The sequence below is a fragment of the Fistularia commersonii genome, chromosome 25, assembly GCF_037954325.1.
Source record: "Fistularia commersonii isolate RoL2024-O1a breed Wild chromosome 25, RoL_Fcom_v1.0, whole genome shotgun sequence".
NCBI classification, from domain to species: Eukaryota; Metazoa; Chordata; class Actinopteri; order Syngnathiformes; family Fistulariidae; genus Fistularia; species Fistularia commersonii.
In genome coordinates, this window is record NC_141308.1 from 10,179,862 (window position 1) to 10,206,002 (window position 26,141).

Genomic DNA, 26,141 nt, shown 5'->3' on the forward strand with positions numbered 1-26,141 from the left:
CATGCCACGATTCATTCCTCTCACCAGTTTCCCCCCCCATCAATGGATGTTCCCCCTTGTTGGCCTCTCTAGATCCCCAGATACATTCGTCGATAGAGGATCGAACAGTCTCAGATAATTATCCGAGGCATTTTAATTTAATGCACGTGAGCCTATCTGGAAATTTTCCCTTACCATGTTCCTGTTGTTGAGTCCAATACTGGTACAAAAAATGATTTCTGTCGGTCAAGAAGCTTATATTTTATAGACGGTAAAGAATTCCCCTCCTGGATGTCAGTTACCGGCCCATGCCGGGAGATAAGATTGACAGAAAATGTCGGACCCTGCACTACATGTTTCCGGTTGCTGTGGTCATACAGCCTCGGGTTGTTGGGGGTTTGGCAGGTGGAGTTTGCTTGAAGCTATGGGAGGATGCACACTCAAAAAAAACAAACAAACATACAAAAAAAAAAAAACTTTGTTCATGGGTAGCAGCACGGCTATTTCACAGGATGGTTGAATATCTGAACAAAACACAGCGAGATCAAGTGTGAAGTTGATGCAATGTCGAGCAAACAAAGCAGACAGCTGGTGTGAGGGTCTTTGTCTGCTCAAGGCTTACTTACCCCTCAGACAAACTTTCAGCCAGGCCTTGACTTCTGGTGAAACCCTCACATCCAGTCACAAAATTGCCTCTATGAGCTTCAGGTCACCAAATAGTAGCATGTTGGGGGGGAGACAGGCTGGCAGAACCCCAGAATCCTTTCAGCCAGGATGACCTTTGGGAGCTTCTCATGGTTCCGTGTTAGAGAACTATGTTGTATGAACAATGTTGCTGTTGATGCGTGAGGATAACCTGCACCGTTAGTTGTCGTAATGGGGGGTGGCTTCATTTAACTGTTGGCATTGTGAGATGCACCCCCTTGGGATCTCCCTGTTTGTCGGTTGTTGAATTAAAATCGTCTTTTAAAGAGCATTATCCTATGAGCGATACATCCTTGACTGTCACTTTGCAAAACCCCAGCTTGTCACACTGTGTTGATTTCGACGATTGTTACACAAGTTCGATTTAGCAATGCAATGCAAGCGGCACGGCCTAGTTTGTTATTCTTGACTCTTTCAGATTTATATATACAAGTGTGCCAAAATGGTCAATTTCAGAATGACATCCAGGCATCTTGTTAGGAAAGAACTTCCTTGTGAAACATAATCTTGACTTTGACCCTAATGTTGGAAATATTGCCATTGTTGCTTTTGGACAACTTGTTCCAGAAATGTCAACAGCTCTGTCAGAACCGGTTCCAGACGATTCTGTAGCCGTGGCTACGTATGCAAACACTTTTAGTGTGATACCGTGAAGACTCGGTTACACTCAAGTTATACAAATAAGTAGGTACACCCCTTTCAAATGCTGTCAGACATCGCTGCCTACATACTGTCTCATACGCAATTCCTCCACTGAGTACAGAGTTCACTTCCAGGTTCCTGTACTTATGGTGGTGGGGGAAGCTGGAGCCTATCCCAGCTGTTATTAGACGAGAGGTGGGGTACACCCTGGACTGGTCGCCAGTCAATCGCAGTAAAACAACCTTTCACACACTCAATTTTCCCCATGCATGTTTTTGGACTTTTGGACCGTAGGACCCAGAGTAAACCCGCTCAGACACAGAAATGTCTTGTCGGAATTGAGCCAGGGTCCTTCATGCTGTGGGCCTCTGTGCCGCCTGGTTCCGGGTTCAGTTTCAAACAATTAGAAAGACAAACAAGATTCTTCGAACTGGCCACACTGATAACGTGTTGTCTTCTTGTTCCCTTTTTCGTCCTTGAGCATACCGTGCAACACTGTGTCCCCTTGACTTCCAGCGTTACTGCTCCATTTGCTGCTTTTGACTTCGCATCCACAACCTCCCTGAACACAGCGGACCGAAGAAGGCTCCATCTGTATGCTTATTTAACGTTTGACATAAATGAGCCTGTAGACTAAGTTTGCGTCGATGGACGCACGAGCCGGGTTAAGGAATCGGACTTTCCGTTTTGTCAGTAAGGGGATGAGGAGGCTATACTTTTTCCCTCTTGTACCCACAGGTCGAAGAAATTCTGTACACAAGTGTTAGCACGTGGGTGGTCCGGCAAGATAGGACTATATAGAGAAAGTAATCCATAGTCTCTTCAGGTTGAACTTTAATCATCCTTTCCACCTTTACACCTCCCCTCTTTAAGCAGTTTCTTTGGGTATGAAATGGCCTTTTGCTACAATCATATCTGACATTACGGCCCAGCGGACCGTGGAGTCAGTCTGGGCACGTGGAGGAGAGCCAGACAGAGAGAAATGAGGCTTGCCCCCACGTTTCCATTCTGCTCCACACAATATCTTTTCTTGGAGCTCCTCTCCATTGATCACGGATTCACAACCACACATTTTCCAGATTGTTGCCGTGTGCATTCATAGAAAAGCTCTGAATGGGGATTCTTCCTGACATGACACAAACAAGACACTTTTGATTTTAATGAATGTCTTCTGGTCGAGCGCCCTCGAAGATAGGGTCAAATGGCGGCAAAAAAGGGCAATATTATCTTATCTTTCTTCGTTTCACTGTAGCTTCGGTGAAAAATGATCTTAAGCCCTGGGTTGATAATATTGTTTGCCCTTTCTGCCAATCTTGCACTTTTGATTCTGCACTCACGCACAGATATTGATTCCTTTGCCCCTGCCCGCGTGCAACTTAACCATTAGTATTTACGGTTCTTGCTTCGACGGGATGAGTTGCAACAATGAGTGAAATGGACAAAGACAATGGCGTCACGGCTGAAGACCAATCAATGATACGGAACATGACACACACAAACACAAGAACCCGAAAAACGTCCAATCAGCGAGACATGATTGAATTCCGTATTGATTTCCAAACGTGACCGAAAAGTGAAAAGAAAACAAAAAAAAAAAAAAACGATAGATAACGAGCCCTCACTTCTTTGCCCGCTGTCAGATTTCAAAGTTATTGATTTTGATTGAAACCGTCTTTTCGATCCATCAATGCGCATGTGGCGGCTGTGCATGTGTGATGCTTACGCAAGGGTCGAAAAGAAAGCGAGACTGTGCCATCCCATAGTAGAAATATGAGCTACCACCAACAACAGGTTGGTGTCATCTTTAATAAAGAGAATGAGCCTGATTTTTTTTCTCGTGCGCTCTGCAAAAGTGAAAGGTCGGAGCTGTGGCTGTTCCATTTTGGTACTGCAAATAAATCTGGGATTGAAAACAAATCCCGAATTTTAAAACAATTATTTGCTGGTGTCGTGCTTTCCCGACGTCCACCTTGATTTTTACAAAAAGGAGAAAAAAAAAAAAACAAGGCCAGAACACGATCCACGCCGAGCCCAAGGGTTTGCAGGGGTCATGATTAAAATCTTATCTGAAAAAAAAAATACTAGCGCCGGTTAATTAAGTCTGCAGGAGCAGATATGGGAGAACAGGCAAGCTGGACTGCTTGGAAAACATCGGCGCAACCGCATGAATTAAACAAAGGCGAGGAGAAGGAAAGGCCAGGGAGGGAGAAGGGGAAAAAAAATATATTGCTTTTGAATCGGGTGCAATTTGTGATCGATAACAAGCCCTTATTAAAGTTTGAATGTCCAATTTCAACTGTCATGAATATAATTTCCACCCACATGGCCTTTGGCTCCATGCTAAAATAATGATAATGATTTTTTTTCGATTGCTCGGTTAAATCAAGTCACCTGGTCGGCATCACCGGCAGGCTTTTTAATAGTCTAACACAGAATAATCATCTGCATAGAAATCACGAGAAGACCGTTTGCGCTCAATGACCAGCGTAAGCTCTCGTCGGCGAACGGAAAATTGAAAGGGAACCGAAGAAGCGCTGTGCATTTTCACTTATTGACTTGTTTTTCTGCACTGACCACGGAGGAAAGATTTTCAAACAGACCTTGATCTTTCTCTGGATAAAATCATTTGCTAATGTACAATCAGGTGTATTTCTTGATCCGTATGTGTGTGAAGTAGAACTGCTTCATGGAAAACACAAACACAACCTTAGAAAATGGCTCAGGTTGAATTTAGATCAAACGCAGAAATGGGCTCAAGTTGCATTTGGATCAAAAGCACGGAGACGGACCCCGGAAAATAGATCCAACCTGTTGTCACGTCTTTTCTTTTTCTGAGCAAACACGACCCAGTCGTCAGATTACATTCATTCACTATCTATATCCTGCTGTTAGTGGACCCCGGGCCGATGGACAGTCACATCAGGGTCACATATAGGGATATACATGCATTCACAGATCTGTGCAATTTAGGGTCTCCTGCTAACCCACCGCATGCGTTTTGGATGTGGGAGGAAATCGGAAAAAATGCAGGTCAGAAGCAAACCAGGGCCTTCTGGCTGTGAGCTGAAAGCGCCAACCTCTGTGCCACCCCATGGTTTTATCAAAGCGGTTAAACTAATCCAAGATGAACTCATATGAGGACCCGTGAGTAGCTGAAATCTTGACATTGAAACGTTTAATTTTTGATAAAACACATCAAAACTCTTCTGAGAGCAAGTCATTAATCATGAAATAAGGTTTGTCCTGTTCGTCCCAGTCTTTTCCTTACATTGTGTGGAATCGGGAGGACTGTCAATATCTCCTTGCAAATGAGACGCTGTCATGTACTGAGATGTAAATGTATGAACTATAAAGTGAGATATTTATAGTAGAATGGCAAATTACTTCACAAGGGAGAAACACAGCCCCCATGCCTTTTCCAATTTGGCCGATGTGTGATTATATGGTGCTCTAATAATTGCACCCTGACATGCCCTGCAGACGTCCTGAGGGGCTTTGCTTTGACAAGCAATCTATAATGCAAGACAAAATAATGTTACCAGCTGGATGAAGGCCATCCACTTCTAGCAGGTCAGGTCCCATCCTTGGAGGGAGGTGGCGAAACCTCCCTCTTCACTCCCTCATACAAATTTGCCTGCCTGCGGGTGGAAGGCAAGGTCACATAATCTACAGTTTAAGTAACCGAAGAGTGTCCTTTCGGCGGCGCCGGCATCTATAACTGATGCCGGTGCATCTATGGTGATGTTTGACGATTTCAAAACAGTATGTAAAATTCTGTAAATCAAAATCAAAATATAATACGCCGCCTGGGATGTCAGCTTGTTGACCTTATCGGTTTAAATGCAAGTCACACCACCACCACGGTGCAGCAGGGGGATAAACTCCAAGTCTGTCAGAGTAAAGAAAGTTTCCCTTTTAAATTGGAAGGACTCGATGTAAATACACCTGAGACCATCCAGCACAGGAATATAAATAAATGAGTTGAAAATGTGGACGTATCTGGGTGGCATGATTATCTCAGGACAGGGATAACCCTAACCAGAACCCTAACCTATCCCCTAAATCTAACTCTAATCCTAACCTACAACCTTATCCCTAAATCCCAACCCTAATCCTAACACCCTATTTAGAATCAGAATGAGAATATGTTATTAATCCCAAACAGAGAAATTAGTTTTTGTTGAAAGCAGCTCCTGCTCTAATCCTATCCCTAACCGTAACCCTAGCCTTAATCCCAACCCCAATCCCTAATCCCCCTACTTCCTAATCCCAACCCCCTTACCCCAACCCTAAAATGAACCCCTATCCCTTACCCTAACCCTAAACGTGCCCTAACCCTTAACCCTAACCCTACGCTCACCCTAACCCTAACCTTAATCCCTCACCCTAAACCCCTAACCCTAATCCTAACGTAAACCCGTGGCCCCAACCCATACCCTAATCCCTAATCCTAACCCATAACCCTTACCCTAACTGTAACCATAACCCAGGGGTGTCAAACTCAAATACACAGTATTTGTCGAGGGCCAGAGTGGTTCATTGTTTATTGAAAAACGTATTGAAATGAACTTGTTAAACGGATTCATTCTGAAACTAATAAAGCTTTTAAATTTTTGCCTATTAAAACATCATTAAACATTAAATGATTTAAGAATCATTCGCAACGATTTGTCAGGGCTCTATCGGCAGCATTTGGAGGGTAATTTCTAATGAAATACTTTTCCACAGCCAAAAAAGAATTTCCTTCAAAGAAAAATCCAACGTGCCTTGTGGTAGCAAGAAAAAAGTACAAAAAGGATACAAATTACAGCTCAGTTTTCTGCTCTCTGATGTTCTCTAGTCTAAGCCAGAACCTTGAACTGACAAAGCGTACAAGTTCTTGCATATAAACAACAACATTAAATATAATAAAAAGCTCTTGCATGTATTTCCTTTGCCTCTATAAGCAACACATTCACATCCCAACTTGTCAACCGCCTGATGAATGGCGAAGCCTCCCTTTGCGTCACATAGCATTAGGCGCCCCTTTTCATCGTTTTTCTTCGAACCTGAGAAGCTTGTAATTTTGTTCCTAATTTTTCAATGACACATTTCAACCTGTCACGTACCGATGCATTAGACACCCCTTCCCCGTTGGGTGTCGCGTAAGTGGAGGAACGCGGTTTCTTCTTTAGAACACAAACATGTGCAAAATTAGAGAGAAATACAAGTGTTGATGCAGACATGTAGCTTCAGGTCTGTCAAAGAATTACAAGAAAATGGGTTCCTAATGTGTCAGTATGTGACGTAAAAGGAAGCCTTCAGTGTTCGTCAGATGGTTGATGCATTGGGATGAGAACGGGCTGCTACTAGCAGCTTTTCCTGTGTAATTTTCAGAGTAATTCCTGGTGCATTTTCTCCCAGATCCTGCCCAACAGTCCACTCTTTTGACCGCTCCATCTGTTGTCAGTGCCACAAGTTTATCCCGCGGCAGGCCCATTTCATTTATGCTTCCAAATACCGCTTCAAAGATTTAGTGGTTGTGCCGTGCATTGATCTTAACCCCAAAGGTTCCTCTGTTACACATCTGAGTGCACTCCGCTGATAAAAAGCGACAGCTGCGCGGTATCAGAAGTGTCGCAGCTCTCTCCGCAAAACTCTGCATCCCACCTATCTTGATACCTACTGTTTTCAAAGTCAACCTTTGTTTACGATCTTTTTTGGAGTACAATAATTGAAACAGCATTGGTGGTTCAGTGGTAGAATTCTCGCCTGCCACGCGGGAGGCCCGGGTTCGATTCCCGGCCAATGCATGCTGACATTTATCTTAAATAATTCTACCTGACTTGAGCTCTCCTGGGTGTTAGGTAAACAACAGGAGACGATTGTATGACTTATACAATTTGCCTAGCTTTCAGTAATCCTGGAGTTGGGAATCTCACTTCTCACCTCTTTGTGATCTTGTAGCTCAGTGGTAGAGCTGCATGATCCCCTACACAGTGGTAGGGGATCTCAACAGGTGACTCAGCAAGGCTCGCTGATGAATGGATGGGTCTTGCGCTTGCTGGCAGTTAATTGATGCATCGTAGGATTTGTGGTATTAATCGTGCTTGTAACATATTGGCGGGCCTGCTCTAATAGTAATTAAATATTATCCTGAGGTCCAAAGACATTCCCATCGCGGGCGGGATTCGGGAGCGAGACATATCTGCCCTAACCCCAACCCTATCCTTAATCTCTAACCCTAACCGTGACACACTAACCCCAACCTTAACCCTACCCTACTGCTTCACCCTAATCCCGGACCGTTTCTCCCTAACTCTAACCTGAACCCCGCTTCCTCATCCCTAACCCCCTAACCCTAATCCCTAACCCCAACCCTAAACCTAATCCTTAACCCTTACCCAAACCCTAAACGTAACCTAACCCTAACCCTAGGGTCACCCTAACCCCCTAACCCTTACCCCAACCCCAACCCCAATCTCGACCCTCCCCTAACATAACCCTAACCTTAATCCCTCACCTTCACCCCAACCCTAACCCCTAATCCCTAATCCTTACCCTAAATGTAACCATAACAGTAACTCTAACCCTAACCTTAACCTCACCCTGAATCCTTATCCTAACAGAACACAACCCTAACCCTAACTCCTAACCCTAACTCTAACCCCAACCTCTGACCCTAATCCTTCTCCCTAACCTAAACCCTAATCCTATTCCCTAATCCCTAATCCCAAATCCCTTACCCTAACTGTAACTGTCTGTTTCCGCTACAGCTGGAAGTGGGCAATTTAAATGAATATTTTTGCATACAAAGACAGAGCAAACACACTGCTTTCGTCTTAAAAAAAAAAGAAAAAAAACTTTTTTTTTCTTTTAACATTGTCTTAACTTTTGAGGTCATTTTTGAAAGTTTACACTTTGTATTATGTCAACGTTGATGGGATTTCATTAGATCCTCTGAAAATCATCTCACGACCGTCAAGGCTCCGTCTGGGAGTTTTGACACCCACTGGGTGTTGAGCTATGACGGTCACTACAACCGGCAATTTTTCTACTTTTATTTACAATTGAATTACAATAACAATACAATTACCCTCATACTTTTAAGGGCTGAGATCACACAGACCCAACTTACACCAGTGTTGGTGTTAGCATGCGTCCTCTGACTCATCCTTGGTTTGAAAATATGAAATATTGTGATTGAAATGTAATTTACAGATGATAACAGACCTCCTTGGGTCCATTTTATGGACATATTCTGAAAGGTCTGCAATGGCGCAGACAGATGAGCAGTAAATTGGTAAACTACTTGGATTATTGCCCTCGACGTGTTTTTGTTGGTCCGCCACCTCCACCTCTGCAAGAACTTTTTGCAACGAAGCCTCCTTTGCACTGGTTACCAGTCTGACCTCTGGCCTCAAGGAGACTCTCAACTCTTTCGCATCCACATTCAACACACTCGCCCGGCTCTTTACTGATGCTGAACATGCTCCTACCTGACTGGCATAAACACGCAACCACTTGGATGCGTGCACACTGACAGAAATATATATTTCTCAAAATCGCACAGCAGTTGCAGCGCATCAATTATTGCTCGCGGCATAATTTCAACAACGAGAAAAACAAACAAAAAAAAACAAACTTGCCAAACTTTTGATCTTTCATTTCATTACGCTTGAAACCGTTCTCAAAGTGCAATAGATTCAAAGAAATAAAGCTAAAAAAAGGAAAATGGCCGATAAATAAAGTCATAAAAAGTCACTCAAGGGGATAAAGACAAAACTAGTAGAAGTAGAGTACAAAAGCTTATTAAAAGAGAGAAAAAGAAAGGGTTCTTTTTAAACAGAATATTTTTAGGCCTCTTTTCAAATCATCAGTAGTCTGTAGTGGCCCGAGGATGGTATTCCACAGACAAAGTGCAGCCGAGCAGAAGGCCTGATCACCCATAGTGTGGACTTTGGTCCCGAGGGAATAGAGATGTTTGCTATCACTGGGTTGCAGGTTATGTGTGTGTGTGTGTGTGTGTGGGAGGGTTCGGGGTTTGAGTACCTTCCTGAGGCTATGAGGGGTATTTCCATGGATTTATTAATGCGATAGCAGGGAGGGGATATTGGAGGACCAAGCGAAGGGTAGCTGCAACATGTTTTCACACTCTCATCGGGATCCTAGCACCCCTGTTTTAAATGCAGTGAAGCTTCTGGTGGGTCCTGCCCAGAGTCACGGCGAGCCGCGCTGTGAAAATCCATCCTTGAGGAGCCAACGGTGTCAGAGAGTTTCTCGATATCAGACGGGCTGAGTTGTATAATGCGGATGTCAAAGGTCAAAGGATGGTCTTGGCTGGAGAAAGGAGGAACGCCTTGGACACAGTTTCAGCCCTCCGTAATCCTTTCAGAACGTCTATGTTTAGCTTATAATTCATTCATTCATTATCTATACCGCCGGTGACGTGCGGTGAGGTTCACGTCTGGTGAGGCACTGACGTCATCAGTCAGATTTACAAACATATGAACCCTACGGAGTAGCTTATTCACCATTTTTATTGGCAGCAGTTAACGTGTTTTGTTTAACCCTCATATTATGTTAAGGGTCAATTTGACCCATTTCACCCATTGACCCAATGGGTTAAATTGACCCTTAACATAATATGAGGGTTAAAATATCATATCAGCATTCTTTACATATACAAACTGTAGCATAGAAAAAAAGCACATTAAAAAAAAATGTTATTATCTCTTACCTTTACTCATAAATGAAGTCCATGCGGCGCTGAGCGGTTTTCCTTTAGCTTAGCACTGTGGATGCTGATGTTGAGTCTTTACTGTCCATTCAAAGCCAAATCTATCCTGGACATCCTGAATGTTTTTACTGCGATTTGACTTTGAATGTGAGTGGCCGACCGCTCATGTTTGATTGTCAGAAGTTGAGAAAAGAATTCAGGAAAAGCAGAAAAGGCGCTTTCTTACTGGACATCCACACAGCCAGCCTGTTCGAGTGTACCACTCCGTTTGAAAAGACCAAGTCTTCCGTCTAGAAGTCTGAAGCAAATCCGTTAGCGCTGTTGCGGTCTTCCCTTACTTATTATCTCCTGCTTCCACTGAAAGTCCAGTTTAGAAAATTCTTTCAGTTTAGCTATGTAATCCTCCATTTTGGAAATAAAGCCAAGCAAGAGGAAAAAGTGACTGGATGGCTGCTCTTGACTTGCTAACAGTTTACAGTGGCGTGCTATTGCAAATTCTATTATTCTTTAGCCAAGTAGTAAAAAGGCTCCCTGGGATCACCAGTGCCCCCTACCATGAGGCACCGTCACTGCGTGCCTCACTTAGTGTGCCTCAGTGTGCCTTCGCTGCCGCTTTACGATCGCTCGGCACGAGAAACACGTTACGGTTGTTGACGAAAAAAATTATACACATCAGCTAAAGTATGGAAATTTTGTTCATGTATTAGTGGTTGAAGTGTTTGAAAATTTTAAAAGTGACGTCCAAAGAGACAGCAATACTGTCTCAGCCGCATAGCATGGCAGAGCACTTATTGCTCTCTTCTTCATATTTAAACGCTAAATGTGATATTTTTTCAGCAATTTTGAAAAAAAAAAAAAAAAAACACTAAAAATGGTGAAGTTAGGTTGAAAATAACTTTATGCTACAAATCACTGAATAAATAGAACCATTCAAATTATTTTTTCATTTTACTTTTTTTTTCTTTTCATGATGCCAGGCGAGGCCCGGCCTCACCTGCCTCTTCTGACTGCACGTCACTTTATACCGCTTATCCTGCAATCGGGGTTGCAAGCTTGGAGTCTATCCATGGTTGTCGCTGGGCAGAAGGCGGGGTCCCGTCACATACAACCATCCGCCATCTCATTCACTCACCTGGGCAATTTGGGGTCTCCAGTGAACCTACTGGATGTTTTTTTTCTGTGTGAGGAAAAACCCCACGAAAACCTTGGGAGAAAACATGGAATTGAACCACAGACCTTCTAGCTGTGAGGCGGAAAGCGCTAACCATAGTGCAAACCATTTAGTTTTGTTTTTCTGTAAAGGAATTTAATATCCTACTACACCTTGGTATTGAACTGAATTGAGAATGATGCAAAGTGTACACAAAGCACCAGGTGTTACACGGCTAAAATTGTTAAACGAGTTGCTCCGACATGTTGAACCATCTCTACGGCGTAGATGCTCTTTAATTATTCTACCAATAAAACCCCTGATTTTAAATACACTGAGTTTTATAGTTCGCATGCTTTCCATTCTTCAACATGGCAGTTAGCCGAAGCGCTTCCACAATCTTCTCGGCGCATGGAAGGTGGAAGTAAAATGATCTTTGGCTGTATGCAGGCCATCTCCTGCTCGGAGCACCCCGGAAGACAGATGAACAAAGCTGTCAACGCAGCGGCTCCCCAAAGACCCACAGATGTGCATAATGTAACAGTGTGCCACATCCACACAAAACACGAAAAAAGGGCAAGGGAGCCTGTCAAGCGTGTGCCTGTTTAATCATCCAAATGTTTTAGGAATCAAATAATCAAGATCTACTTTCTTCCAGTTACAATTAAAATTGGTGAATCGCCAATCTCATCAAAATGGGTTTCGGCCTTTTTTTTTTTTTTTTTTGGCTGCTTGCATCTGCTTGGTAATTTCCTGGTCCCAAATTAATCTGCTTGTGCAAACGTCCAGTCCAGGCGGTCAATTTTGCAGTATTTTGATGCAAATCTGGGGAAACCTTTTCATTCCCTGATGCAATTTCCTGGCTGCGTTTGGTGAAAGGGCACATGATTTGAAAAAATTAAAGAAACAACCCCGCTTCCCCCCAAAACTGTACTTGTCAACCTGTGAACTCTCATGAGGACATTATAATGGAAATGTATAAACTAGAAAGTGCAGATAAATAACACGTGGACTCTCACCTCCTCACCTTCTACGGACTCCCTGTGACTGAGCTTGATAATGACTTTCCCATAAAAATACAAAATCCAACCTCAGCAATTAGGACACCTCTTGGGAGTTTTTGGTCAGATGCTATTTTTTTTTTTAGAATATTAACAAAATGTTAAACTCAGAGCCAAAATATTTATCCCATAGAAAATTAGGTTCTTCCTAACTTTGGTTAATGTATCAATGAAGGCATCTGTCCTGGACAATAATAGCCGTTTTCCAAGAACACACTTCAAAGAACTGCTCAGCTTGAATTTTGTTGTAGGAACTCCCTTCAGAGGAACCTAGTTTTTCATTTGCACGGGTAATTGGGAGCACAGACGGGACCAGTGGGATGCAAGCATCCTAATAGTATACTTTAAGCACCACACTCAAGCACAAACTACCATGAAGAAGAGGAAAACAACACAATGGACAAGACAAGCAAAGTTGCTATAGTATTCATGTTCTGCATGGCGGAAATAAGAACCATGGATTAGCAAATTGGTTCAGGTTTTTTGTTTCTCCCTGCACTGTTTTGCAGCTAATCGCTAACTCTGTACATATTTTGAAGTAGAGCGATGTTGCTGACGTTGACCCATTTCTCGTCCATTTTGCCGTAAATCACAAAAAAACGGCTGACCAGTGACCACAGTAACTGCTCAAAATGTCTTTCCATTTGCAAGGCTTACGAGTTCCACCAATCAACAAGCACCTCCTGAACATCATGTGAGTTCCTACGAAACCGAGAAAGACCTTCCATGCTCCTTGGTTCTTCTTCTGTCTGCAGACGCCTGCAGCGACTGGAAGAGACTGCAGAGAGGATCACCGGAGGATCACCTTCTCTGCAGAGCATCTGCCACCGCAGAGTCCTCGGGAGAGCCGGCGCCCTCGCCAAGGACTCCGCCCACCCTCAACACGGTCCGTTCGTGCTCCTACCCTCCAGCCGAAGGTACAGGAGTGTGAAATGTAGAGCGACACAACTGAAGAACTTGTTCTACCCGACTGCCATCAGATTCTTAAACGGTTGACAATCATTCTTCCTTTTTTTGCACTTAACATGCAGCACAGCACAGCCAGCGCCGTGCTCATCTTCAAATGTAACGACTGCCATTTAAACCCGCGCTTTGTGAGTTACACACCAAGGTGCACTCAATATTTTACATTTTCTCTGCCTACACTGTTCATATTTATAACAATGTTTACACTATCTATTTATTAGCAATACAAATCCAAATGCACTGTGGACAGCAAAATAAGAATTTCATTGTATGGGAAAACACGTTTTCACACACTGTACATATGACAATAAACACTGAATTGTGAATCTTGACTCTTGAATGCACAAGAAAAGGCTGGTCCCTGAAAAGGACCTTGAAAAATGTTCCTACGGCGTCCAAGGGGATTCCATGCCAGAATGGTTCTTTGAGTTTGGAAGAACTTACCCTTGTGGATCGATGGGGACGGATAAGAAACATCGTTGCTTCAGATTTCACAATCTCAGCTAAGGCTCATTCGGAGGAGTCGTTGCTGTTTTTGGCATGATTTACTTTAGTAATTACCCTTCGGCTCTATTTGATTCTGCAGAGGGAACGAAGGTAAAAGAGTATTACCAGAATGATAGCTATGTAAATAAAGCTTATTCCTATAGCATCTTTCAACACGTACGAAACCGTGAAGTGCTTTACATTAAAAACAAATACCTGATGAGAAGCAATATCCAAAAGGCATTAAGAAGAAAAGGCGTGGGAATGACAAGGCTGAAATACTGCCACCGCAAACAAATGAGTGCAAACACATAAAATGAGCAATAGTTTGAAAAGTACAGGAAAAACAACATTACAAAATAAAGTAATAAAGCACAAATGTTATGCAAATAAACTAACTGAGTACTTCCACAGGAATTTCCTGTGCGTTTTACTGTGTTGCAGGAAAGCAGTTGCAGTGATTGATAGCGCGAGAAGCACAGTAAAGCAACGTTTGCATGTTACTTTTGATCAGAAAAATGACCAAGAAATGGACAATTATCACTTCCTGCAAATGTATATAACATTCATAGTAAAGGAATAGTAGGTCTCTACCTTCTAAACTGTTCATAAATGGCAGATACCCATAATTGCATGGCTATTGTGTTATATATTGGGTGCAGCAACATTTTAATGCAAGGTATGTGTTTGTCCATTGTTAGACAGCAGCTCGTTTTCCCATGAACTCAGCCCACATCGCAGGTAAGTGTCTCGCGGTGATTGAACGGACTGTGGGGAAAGTCACGCCTACAACTCTTGAGTCAATAAACAGAATTACCCTCTCTGGCCCCGCTCAGGGCTGGTATTAACATCCGTACGCTGTGATCAAATCACAAGTGGACAGCTGCGAGCACAAGTCGAAACGGACCCTGGATGCACCGAGATCCCGCGGCCCGTGTTCAGCGGTGGTGTGGACCTGACAAATGTGACCTGGGTCGCAATGAAGGCGCATTTAATAAACCGCCGTCCTCCGTGTAAGCACAAGTACGCGCGTAAAAGGCGGCGGGTCTGTGTTATTACAAGCCCGAAGTGAGTACACATCGAGGAACGAGTGCGTCAGACGTCTTGGGTTATTTGGTTTGCCAAGAAATAGACCCGAGACAAACTATTAACCTCTGTGCGCTTTACTCATATATGTTCAATGGAGCTAACAGCAAACAAAATGAGCTAACCTCCTCACGGCTGATCTCCCTGCGGCGGGAGGTTCGCTTCACAAAAAAGGTCATTCGGTGTGCGACATGAACGCCCGGCATTATTTCGGCCAAAACAAGCACTTCAAGCGTTGGATGTGAAACCAACAAAGCGCCCGAATTCAGTATTCAGTCCTCCACATCAGTATATGATTGGGTCAAAAACATAGTTTGTCAAGTAATTTTGTTGACACTACTCACACATTGTTTGACATAAACCCGTTTTTTCTTCTGTTAAATAACATCAAGCTGTTTCTTTGTTGAAGCCACGTCCATGTTGTTCGCCGTATGCTCTGCTGGAGAACTCGCATCATAAAATCCCCGGCATGTTGACACACTCTCCCAGCTCAAACTGAGGCTGTATTTACATGCGGAAACATTATTAAGAACTTCCTAGACTGATAATAAATATCTGAGTCTGTCAGGGAGAAAATAAATAAAAGATCACATCCATTTACTCCCGTTCTTATTGTTCTCTCTCTCTCAGCTCTGCTGGGGCTGAAAAAACTTCAGCCCTTTTGTTTACCGGCAAAGTGGCAAAGACGTACCCCATGCAAATCTGAGAAGGCCGAACAAGAATCTTGGATGATGTAACCTTAAGTCTGCCAATTAGCCAAGTCAGTGTCGATGAAGAAAAACGTCGGACTTGAAACACCATGTTAAGCCCTCAGATATGAAATTCATCTCTGAGCTGAAAACACTGAACAGTAGCCTGAGGCAGTAATGCATAAGTAAAGGGTAAATGGCTTCACTCATATATCACTCACTGTGCTGGTTGATGTGAAACTCCACGAGTCGGTGTTTCTGTTCTGCGTTTTTAGCCGGTGAGGAGCCGCTGGCTAACTTCTCCTGTTCACCGCAACCCGATCACTCTGAGATGGTCAGTGGTCTTAAAAAGGGAAACTTTCCTTTCCCTCCTCAGGTGGGGCTCCACAGGATGTACAAAAGGTGAACCGCTGGACTTCCCCATCACAGCGGCAAGGAGTTGTGGTTTCAACATCCAACATCCGACGAGGACACACCAGAACCGGTAAGCCCTTTGCGGAGGACGGGGTCTTCATCCCTCTAACATTACCGGTGAATGGTTTTTAGATATGTGAGTTAAAAGACCGTACACCTCCAGGCATTACCGGAGCAAAAATACACAAGAACAAGTAGAAACTTAGTGAATGTAGCTTGTCTCTAATTATGTTCCATATATCTCATTTTTGAATTTCTCAAATACTAGCACAATTGACAAGTGCACTCACATGGATCACCTTGACAACTGGGTTGGATGCTTCAGAGGTCTTTGAATATTTTCAACCAAAAGTTTCTGACAAGCAAGTCTGCAAAAGAATAAAAAAAAAATGATGCCGATGATCAGCAATAGAAAATAGTAATTTGCCCTTTTGATGTTTTGCTCAGGGAAGTTTGTTGGTTCACTTTTTTTCTCGCAACTATTTATTTGAGATTAAAAAAAAACACCAGGCAGAATGAATTTAATTTATGCTTTTATGCTGATGATAAACTGCTTTATATTTCATTCAAGCTGAATGACTTCAGTGCCCTGTGTGCACAAAGATTCAGAATGTTATTAAATAATACAGAAGTGAAACCATGAATTGAAAGTGAAGACGGACGAGGAATACTGATAGACGACCAAAAGTTAAAGAAAAATTAACTGTCTCGCAAACTTTAGCATTACACTTCTTGGATCTTGATGAAGAGCTTACTTTTACTTCCAGAAAACGAAAGAGATCAAAGCATCTATTCATCGCTCAACAACAGTATGTGTCTGTTTCCGTCTCACGTAGATACTAAAACACAGATAAATTTTTTTTTTTTTTTGTAACATCTTCTCTGGGCTTCTCCAAAATCACCTATTCCTACCTTGCCCTGTCCTCTGCGTCTTCTTCCTTGCCTTGAAACGAGATGCACTCCATCTTTCTGTGACTGACCTTCATTCCTCTTCACTCTGCGGCGTACAGTATCTCCAACCCCTACAGCTTCTCCTCTACCCGCTCCCTGCTCTCTCTACAGATCAGAAGGTCATCTGCAAAGGTCATAGTCCATGGAGATTCCCGTCTAACCTCATCTGTCAGCCTATCCATCACCATAGCAAACCAGAGGAAGCCAAGGGTTGATCCTTGATGCAGTCCCAACTCCGACTTTGACCTATCTGTGACCCCTACTGCACACTTGGCACTGCTGTGCTACACCCAAACATATCTTGGACAACTTCAGCACACTTGTCTGTCACACCTCCTTATGCAAAAACATCTCCCCGCCTCGGCACGCTGTCATGCGTAGCCTCTAAGTCCACAAAGGCACAATGCAGCTCCTTCAGACCTTCTCTGTTCTACTCTATCAATACTCTCAGAGCTAATGTAGCATTTGCACCTGCAGCGCTCTTCTTTGGCTACTTTTTAGGGAGTTGGTTTTGTAATATTCAATTATTTCATGGCTGTTTTCAAGATTCAAAGTGTCTATCGTCACATGTATTGTCATATGTATTGTCCTGCGTGATAAGCAATTTTTTTCTACTCTGTTTTTGGTCTCAGGACATAAAATACTTGCTGTCGCTACAATGGACTCTTTGGTGCAAGGGTTGCTGGATTTTGCTCATTTGAATGTTAGTAAATAACTTGTCTTCGTGATCGATTCTGCGACGGAAGTTGTTTGGATAAAGGTATTTTGCTGAGCCTGCAAGCTAGCTAACGACCTATGAGCCGTAGACATCTGCACTTCCGTTAACAGGCTGTTGGTGTAATTAGCATGCTTGGTGGAAAAGTGACGGGTGATATTGTAGTCCTTTAATACCGCAATGGTTTCTTGGCAAATAAGACATACAACCTTTGACCGAACTTCAAGTAAAAAAGCATTTAGGTGTCCAAAACACCCGGCACACACTTCGACTTTTCTTTTCTTTTCTTTTCTTTGCTGTTGATGGGTTCTGAGCAGCAGAAGGGTGATAACAGGAAGTGGCTCGGGCTCAGCAAAACCAAGTCACTGCACCTAATACGCCACCTGGGGGTAAAATGCCTCTTTAGAAGTCAAAGTCAAACAAAAGCAATCATTCACATCAAGAATAAATTCTGTACCAATCTTTGGGGGGCCGGATTAAAAAGATGAGCGGGCCGGATGTGGCCCGCAGGGCTTGTTTGCCCACTCCTGGTGAAGAGAATGGGGCTGAGGACACATCCCTGAGGAGTGCCCGTGTTCATGGTGATGCTGGCTCAGCTCCTCTTACCTATCCTGACAGACTGGGGCCTGCAACTCCATGGTCCACAGCTGTTGTCCACAAAGAGCATGCTGATGTAGGACTCTTTGTTTTTAAGGTTGGAGAGGGAGTTGTGGAAGGTTGCGGCTCCGGCTACATGGCTGGACTCTTCTTTTTGGAGGGAGATGATGGTTGTGTTCTCGCAGCAGGTGGGGACGGTGCTCTGAGGGCCTGTTTCGCTAGTCCTCAGAGGAAGTTGGTTGAAAAAAAGACAAACATATTCACAAAAGCATTTGCTTCCTCGTCTTGGCTACTGCTATCTTTTGAAATAGAGTAAAAATATACATTTTATTGGTTTGAAGCTTTCTGTGTTTTTGACCAGCTCACTGCAAATTACTTTGTCACTTCATAACCACTCATAAGCTTTCAGGTCTTGAAAAATTGCAAAATGATACTCATTATGTAGCTTCTTTTATTTCTTTGCATCAAACAAGGTGTGAAAAATGTTTTTTTTATTTTTTTTTATTTTCAAATCAAATCATGCTTTATTAAATCTTTTTTTTATTGTTTTATTGGCCTCATAATTGATTTTACTGTTTCTTAAGTGCCAAATTTAAGATGTCTGACGGCCCTTACATGCTGCATTTTTTCAATTCTTTAGGGGATTTTTTTTTTTTCCACAATTTTTTAAATGCATTTTGTCTTGCAATGCTGCTTCATCAAATAATTTCCCCGTTCCCATACGACATTGTGGTACGGACCAATGTCCGATGCAGACTCACACATTTTGTGGGGACCTGTGGAATGGTCTCTTAGGGGCTTCCAATGCTCTATGGTGGTCTTGGAGCATATATTGGATATATGGATTTTATAAATAATTTTAGAGCCGTAAAGTACAGCTCACATCTATTTCTGCTGAAATTCAAATCTCACGTTATAGGATTTCCCAAATATGCATAATAAAAGAGAGACAGCCAGTGTTTTCCAGGTATTTTTTCATTTCATCAAATTTCAATTTAAAAACTTTCAGAATTTGCAACCACAATTTCATAATGTAATAAGGAAAACTCAATAATCTATTAATACTCTTTTCTTATCCACCCCCTTATGATTATATATTTCAATATACAACATACAGCCATGACCTAACGTGTACTCTACACGCACACACACACACACACACACACACACATACACACACACACACACACACACACACACAATGAGTTCTTTATACAGATTTCTACCATTAAGTGTTGTTTTCATTTAACTTCCCATACCACTAGTTGAAATCTTCTTGCTGTGAAATTCAAGAAATTTAAGTAATGCAATCTTTAAATAAACTAATATGGAAAATGCAATAATCTATTATTATTCTTGTCTTATCCACCCTCTGATAATTATATATTTCAATGTACAACATACAGCCGTGACCTAACGCATACTGAAAAACACACACACACACACACACACACACACACACACACACACACACACGCACAAACACACACCACCAAATTCTACCATTTAGGATTGTTTTCATTTAGCATCCCAAACCACTTGTCGAAATCTTTTTGTGGTAACTGGACTTGAATTTTTTCACTTGAAGGTGTTTCAGCCCTCATTCAAGAGACCTCTTCATTTTTATTTTGAACACTTCAAATGAAGAAATTCAAGTCCAGTCGCCACGACAAGAAGATTTCGACAAGAATTCAGCATAACTTGGATGACAGAACCTCCACAGTACTATTACAACAACAACAACAACAACTACTACAACCATACTGAAGTAATTGCATACATACATTAACTTCAGTCATAACCTTTGTAATGACGTTTGAATATCAGTGAAATGTAATTATAACCCATCAAGTATAAAAGCATTGATGGTTATCAAAGATGCTGTGATGGTGGCAGTGTGATTTAAATTAAAAAGCCGAAAAAAGATTTGCCTGGTAGCCACACCATCAAGAGAACTAGAGCAATATTTACACCGTCAAAAAAAAAAAAAAAAAAAAAAATAGATCCTGCAGTCACAAAGTTTACCCGGCTCCTTGATTCCTTGCAGCTTCTGCTCATCACTCAGCGAGGTTGTCAGCGGCTCATACGGATACATAATGAATGTCTGGTCCGCTCTGTCACTTCTCCGTCCGTCTCTCCTCCTACCATCTCTTAATCAGGAAAGAACCCATGGGGTTGTAATGTGGACATAAGTCTTTTTCCAAATGCGGCACAAATGTTGACAGGGGAGGTCGCCTTTCCCTTCAATCACGTCAGGCTGACACGCTTGGAGCGCACGATCACGTATGTCCAGTAAAGCGAATGTACTCCTGCTGGCGAAAGCGTCGACCAAAACATCTTAAAGGAACGAACGCATGTGAAATCCTGGATATTTTTGAAATTTCATTCCAGAAACTGTGGATTTAAAGCTCTTAATGAAAGGCCTCTGTGTTCAGTATTTATTGAATATATAAATGAAATACTGCTTACTATCCTGGATTGTGATCTGACGCCCGATTATTCACGCTCGTGGAGGACATCTTGATAGTCGTCGGCGTCCAATATGATCCCGTGATTAATTCTTTTATTTTGGCAGAATTTCCGAGCTGGTCTTGATGCACAAAGGGAACAGATGTGCCCTCTTACACTAAGGTATCATTTTCCCCGATGCAGCTAAATTGGGAAAGTTATTTAAAGTCGCCGAGGGTTTTTTTCGTTGTGAATCGAAAGATACGGAAGACGTTGCGCAGCATGTGTTCTCCTATCTCCTGCCCAAAAACCCGTCAAATATATCGCGTTAAGGTCCCATTGGAGTTTGCCAAGGTGAAACTCTTCGTTTTATGCATTCAGCGGCTGTGCATCAGACGCTCAACGGCGCCCGGTGGACTTGCTGTTACAGTCAAGCGTGGTATTCAGCCAGACACTCGGACCGTCCCGGTTTCACGGCAGCTTTGTTCAAACACGATCGGCCCTCGTGGGTTTTAACACGTACGCGGGTAAAACGCCGATCAAACACCGGGTTGCCGGGCATCCCGCTTGTGTGAGTTTCTCAGGCTTCGCTCTTGAATCACCCGGTTAATTTACCGAAATGATATTCAGTTCAATTAAGACTTGCGTCCCCCCCCCCCCACCTGTTTATCTAATAGGCTGCTCCTCTTTCCTCTTCCCCACCAGCTGTCTGTTATTCCTCACTCTCTCCCTCTGTCTCCTCCCGTCCCTGAGGATGTGATTAGAAGTATCCGCGGTCCCGATGGGAAATCACTCGAGTTGCTGCCGGTATGTGTACAGTGACAGATTCGGCCCAGGTCTCACTCGCTACTAAATTACTCCGCAGAGCTGACCGGGTCCAAGGAAAAGGTGATGTGAACAAGAAGAGGTAAGAAAGATAGATGAGAAGTAAGAGCAAAGGGAGCCTTATGAGCGGGGAGGGAAGTGTACAATGAAGAGGGTATGAACATTGGAGGGAATGTTGGGGGTGACAGAAGAGAAAATGAGAAAGAATGAAAGTTGCGCCCGAATCTTTCCAATACAGGAACATATGCGGTTGTGGAATAAAAATATATACATCCTCCGATAAGATATAAAAAAAAAAAAAAAACATGCCACTTCACTCTATTTTATTGGATCAATTTTAAAAGAAGGCCGAGGCCGATCCTTTGCCGCTTCGCGCTGATCTAAAAGTTGGGAGCGACAAAATTCTAATTGATTTTTTCCAAACAACAAAAGAGTGGTTAGAGATCCTGCCTCGCAAAAAGAAGGTCCTTGGTACGATTCCAACTCAGGGTCCTTCTGTGCGGAGTTTGAACCTTCTCCAGAATTTGAATGGATGTGTGTCTCTTTATGATATTTGAATGATGAATAAACCGAAACAGTCGTCCTTTGTCTCTACATAGTCCAGGTAACGGGTGAATGAATGACTGAATGAATATAAAAAAGAAAAGGAAACAATGTACGTGCGATCACAACAAAATGTTATTTACTGAGAATTCATAATAGTCACTGTGTTTGATATCATTCCATCAGTTGGTTTACATTAATATGCGGTCAGATTCATAACAGACCAAAACTGCCTCTTTTCATTCTTCAAAACGATCAGAATATATATATTTTTTATCATCTTTAAACTTTTATACTATTGAAAGTGTAAAGGTGTGCCATTTGGAAAATGTCGCTTGTCCGTTCAAATTCAGCACCGGCGAACAAAAATCATCGCCATCACGATGGCTCCTTCTAGAAGTATCTGCCGAGGAACAGAATTATACAAATTTCACTTGCCGTATCGTGTGGTTGCCACACACGGTCTCTGTGCGTTTGCTTATGCGCGGCCAGGTTTGGAGACAAATGGCAGCGCTGCTGGCATGAAACATAATCAGGGAGATGATTCAGGCGTGCAGGAGGAGTCAAACTCCTTATGGTAAGAATTATGGGCATGTCTGAAAGAAAAAAACAACAGCTCTCACTGTTGACGTGATATTATTTGTTCCCCCTGTATTTAAATCAACTGCAATGATATTAACGGTTTTATATCAATGCGCATACAGCCAAGTGTTATCCCTCCGCAAGCAGAAATAAAAGCGGAGATATGCGCGTAAATGAAAGTGCCTTGATGTCTTTCTTAAATTATTGATGAGGCCGACCTGGAACACGGGCGCACCCACGTCTCCTTTCTTTTTTTATTTTCTTTTTTCTATATTCATTTGTTCAGACCTCTTAAAGGTGTTTGAAGAGCACGATATTAGTCTTGCAGAAGGGGACGGGACATTTCCCAATGGGCCGGAGGGCACGGGGTCACGGACGCCTCCCGGTTTGATGAAAGAGGACAGATTTTTGGATTTATTTGGACATCTGCTCTGGTAATTCGGTTAATAGCTCGGTGGGATGGGTTGAAAACGCTGCCTCCAGCGGGACTTTTAATAATACAATGATGATACTATAATATTATCATTTTTCGAAACTTCAGACAAAATGACAAGGTAGAAGCCGAGATTCAGGAGACATGATGTCTTGAAGACCTTCATCTTTAGATGGCGGATCTGCTGTCACACTTGCATGTCAAACATATATACGCTGCTCAAAAAAATAAAGGGAACACTTAAAAAACACATCCTAGATCTAAATGAATGAAATATTCTTGTGAAATACTTTGCTCTTTACACAGTTGAATGTGCTGACAACAAAATCACACAAAAATGATCAATGGAAATCAATTGTATCAACCCATGGAGGTCTTGATTAGGAATCACACTCAAAATGAAAGTGTAAAAACAAACTCCAGGCTGATCCAACTTTGATGTAATGTCCTTAAAACAAGTCAAAATGAATCTGTGTTGCTTCCTGAGTGGACACTATGATTTCACAGAAGTGTGATTGATTTAGAGTTACATTGTGTTGTTCAAGTGTTCCCTTTATTTTTTTGAGCAGTATATATAAACATACATATATATTTGACCGCCACCACTGAGTATATATTAAAAAAAAAAAAAAAAAAAAAAAGTTTCTCAAAGGGACCGTAAAAGGCAACAGGGATCGCAGTCGAGTGTGGCGTGATTAGACTTTAACTTAAGAAAAAAGAATAAAAAAAGAGCCCATGTCAGACATTGAAATAGAGCAATATTAAATCAGGGTGCGGTAGAAGTCCAGGTACTAACAAGGTCTCATAAAATCCAAATGGTCACATGATTCGAAGCTATTATCCAGAATGGGGTGCATTTAATATCTGTTGTGTAAATAACAGCGACTCCTCCTTCTCCTCTTGACAGCCACGGTTTATGGAGGTTGGTCAAATGAGGCGGCGGGTTCGGGTGCGGGGGGTTCACCTTATAACAGGACTACACCTTTCAAGTGACCATTAAAGAGGCAGCAACTATTAAAAGTGATTAAGTGACGTCATAAAAAAAAGATTTATTATCTAAAGATGTGATATCTACACGACCCGGATTTTAATGGATTCGATTTAATGATGGGAGGGCCGAGAGACGTGATCTAAATTGCTGCGATTAGCAGAAGAAGGGTAAGGTATTGAGCGAGCCGCGGCGGGTCTGTGAAAGGAGGCGACGGGAGTTGTAAAGAAGCGCGGCTGTCTAGCGTGGGAGCGCCGCACGAGCGGCAGGTGGCGGGCGACGGGTTATTTTCTACTTGGTTCTACTTGCCGAACTCCCTCCGATCGGAAAGTTTGATGTTCCGTTCCCGACTCTTACAAACCTGCAAAGTGACCTCGGGCGCGGAATCGACCCTATGCAATATCACATCTTAACCCAGGCTGGATGTTGAAGAGCGGCCACCAAGAAGTGACAAATAAATAGAAAAAAATATGAAATTCAATGTTTATACCAGGGGTGGGCCATTATTTTGTGCTGGCAGGCCACATTTCTTATTTAATTTTTATTTAGGGCATAAAAGATGAACAAAATGAAAATTGCAATTCAAATATTTCAATGTTTTGGCATTTTATTTCAATTTTAAAATCATTCATAGTACCAATCAACATTATCAACATCAGCCATACAAAATTAAACAAAAGGAAAAAATAAGTTTCTAAATTCTATTTTGATTGAAAATGCATGTTCAAATATTCAAAGAAAATAGTTTGGCGGGACGGATAAAAAAATGCCCAGGTCTGGAATATACCCTTGCCACAAAACCAAAATCCTGTGAATGAGTGAATAAATACAAATATAACACATGGATGGGACTTATTTGGTATTAGTATTTGTAATAATATCAAGTGGGTAATGCTTTATATTTTAATAAATGTGAGCTTTTCTGTTTCAATAGTAAAAAAAAAAACAAAAAAAAAAAAAAAAAAACAGTTTTAATATAATTAGATGGGAGGTTGATTTTTCAAGAGGTAATAGTAAAATAGTAAAAAAAAAAAAAATCGAGTTTTAATGTAATTAGATGGAAGGTTGATTTTTTTTCCCCCGATTTTGTAAAGCGTTTTAAAAACGCAACGTGACAAAGCGTCAATCACCATCCAGATATTTTACTGCCTTGACCATAATAGAACAGTGGTAACAAATGAATCTGGTTTTCCTCCTTTAAGTTTTCCTCTCGCATTTCACAAGTCCAGTAAACTGCCACAATGACAAGGTTAAGTTCAGGTGTGTCTAAAGTCAGCCAGTCTGGCTAAATGCCTGCTATTGATCCTCCTGAGTGAAGAACGCAGCATCTGCCGGTAAAGATTTCCTCCTTGTCCGCCACTTCCTTCCATCTATCAACATGTAACTTTAGCAAGCGAAGCAAGAGCCGCTCAAAAGCGATCGGTCAAGAGTGCTTGCGCTATAAACGGAGACCGCAGCTTCTGCTTCCTGCGCCATCAGATTCTGGTTTCGTGTGCAGAATCTTTTTATAGAGATCGTGGTCAAGTGGGACACGCGGCCCATGAAGGAAACTTAATAGTCCAGCCTAAATTACCAGCAGCAGTTTTCACACGCCTGCAAAATGTGCACTTTATTCTCAAAATCAACACCCTAGTTCAGGGGTGTTAAACTCATTTTGGGCCACATACCGCCTCATTTGATGTCGAGGGGGTCGGACTTGTAATTTTCCAAAAGTCCAAAATTTTCCTTTGTTTTAGTGCTTAGGAAGTAAACAGGTAAATTATAAAAATCTTTATATGTCATGAACTGTTCCTCTAAAAAATACATGACGAATTAATATTGAAAAGAAATTACAACCTAAAAATATTGTTGAGTTAAAAGAGAAAATTTTGTCAATGTGGGAAATTTTTTTGAATTTGGTGGCATATATAAGAGGAGATAAAATGTTTACAAGGCTAATGGTGTCTATTCTGGTTATCAATACAATCTTTTTATATATTTTTTATTTTTTGCTATTGTTTTTGTGGTTTTTATAGAAATAAGTAAAGAAAAGACTGTTTTAATACTAGATGTCACTACATGTTTTTTTCAGCGTTTTTTGTTTTCAAATTCAAAAAATTCAAATTCAAAAATTACATTGCAAAGTTATTTTTTCATTTTTTTCTTGCCCTGTTTTTTTTTTT

The 26,141-nt window shown here is 42.0% G+C and overlaps 1 protein-coding gene and 1 non-coding gene across 2 annotated transcripts in view; both read left to right on the forward strand.

Annotated features, from left to right (window-relative positions):
* Positions 1–15,971, forward strand: part of LOC147219225 (uncharacterized) — a 56,141-nt gene extending 40,170 nt beyond the window's left edge. Inside the window, exons 5-6 of the mRNA XM_086173131.1 lie at positions 13,012–13,173; positions 15,860–15,971. Coding sequence (XP_086029257.1) covers positions 13,012–13,173; positions 15,860–15,971 — 274 coding nt within the window. The remainder of the gene's footprint in view (positions 1–13,011; positions 13,174–15,859) is intronic.
* Positions 7,048–7,118, forward strand: trnag-gcc (transfer RNA glycine (anticodon GCC)). Its single transcript has one exon. It is a non-coding gene; the product is annotated as a tRNA-Gly (tRNA).
* Positions 15,972–26,141: the final 10,170 nt, after the last annotated feature.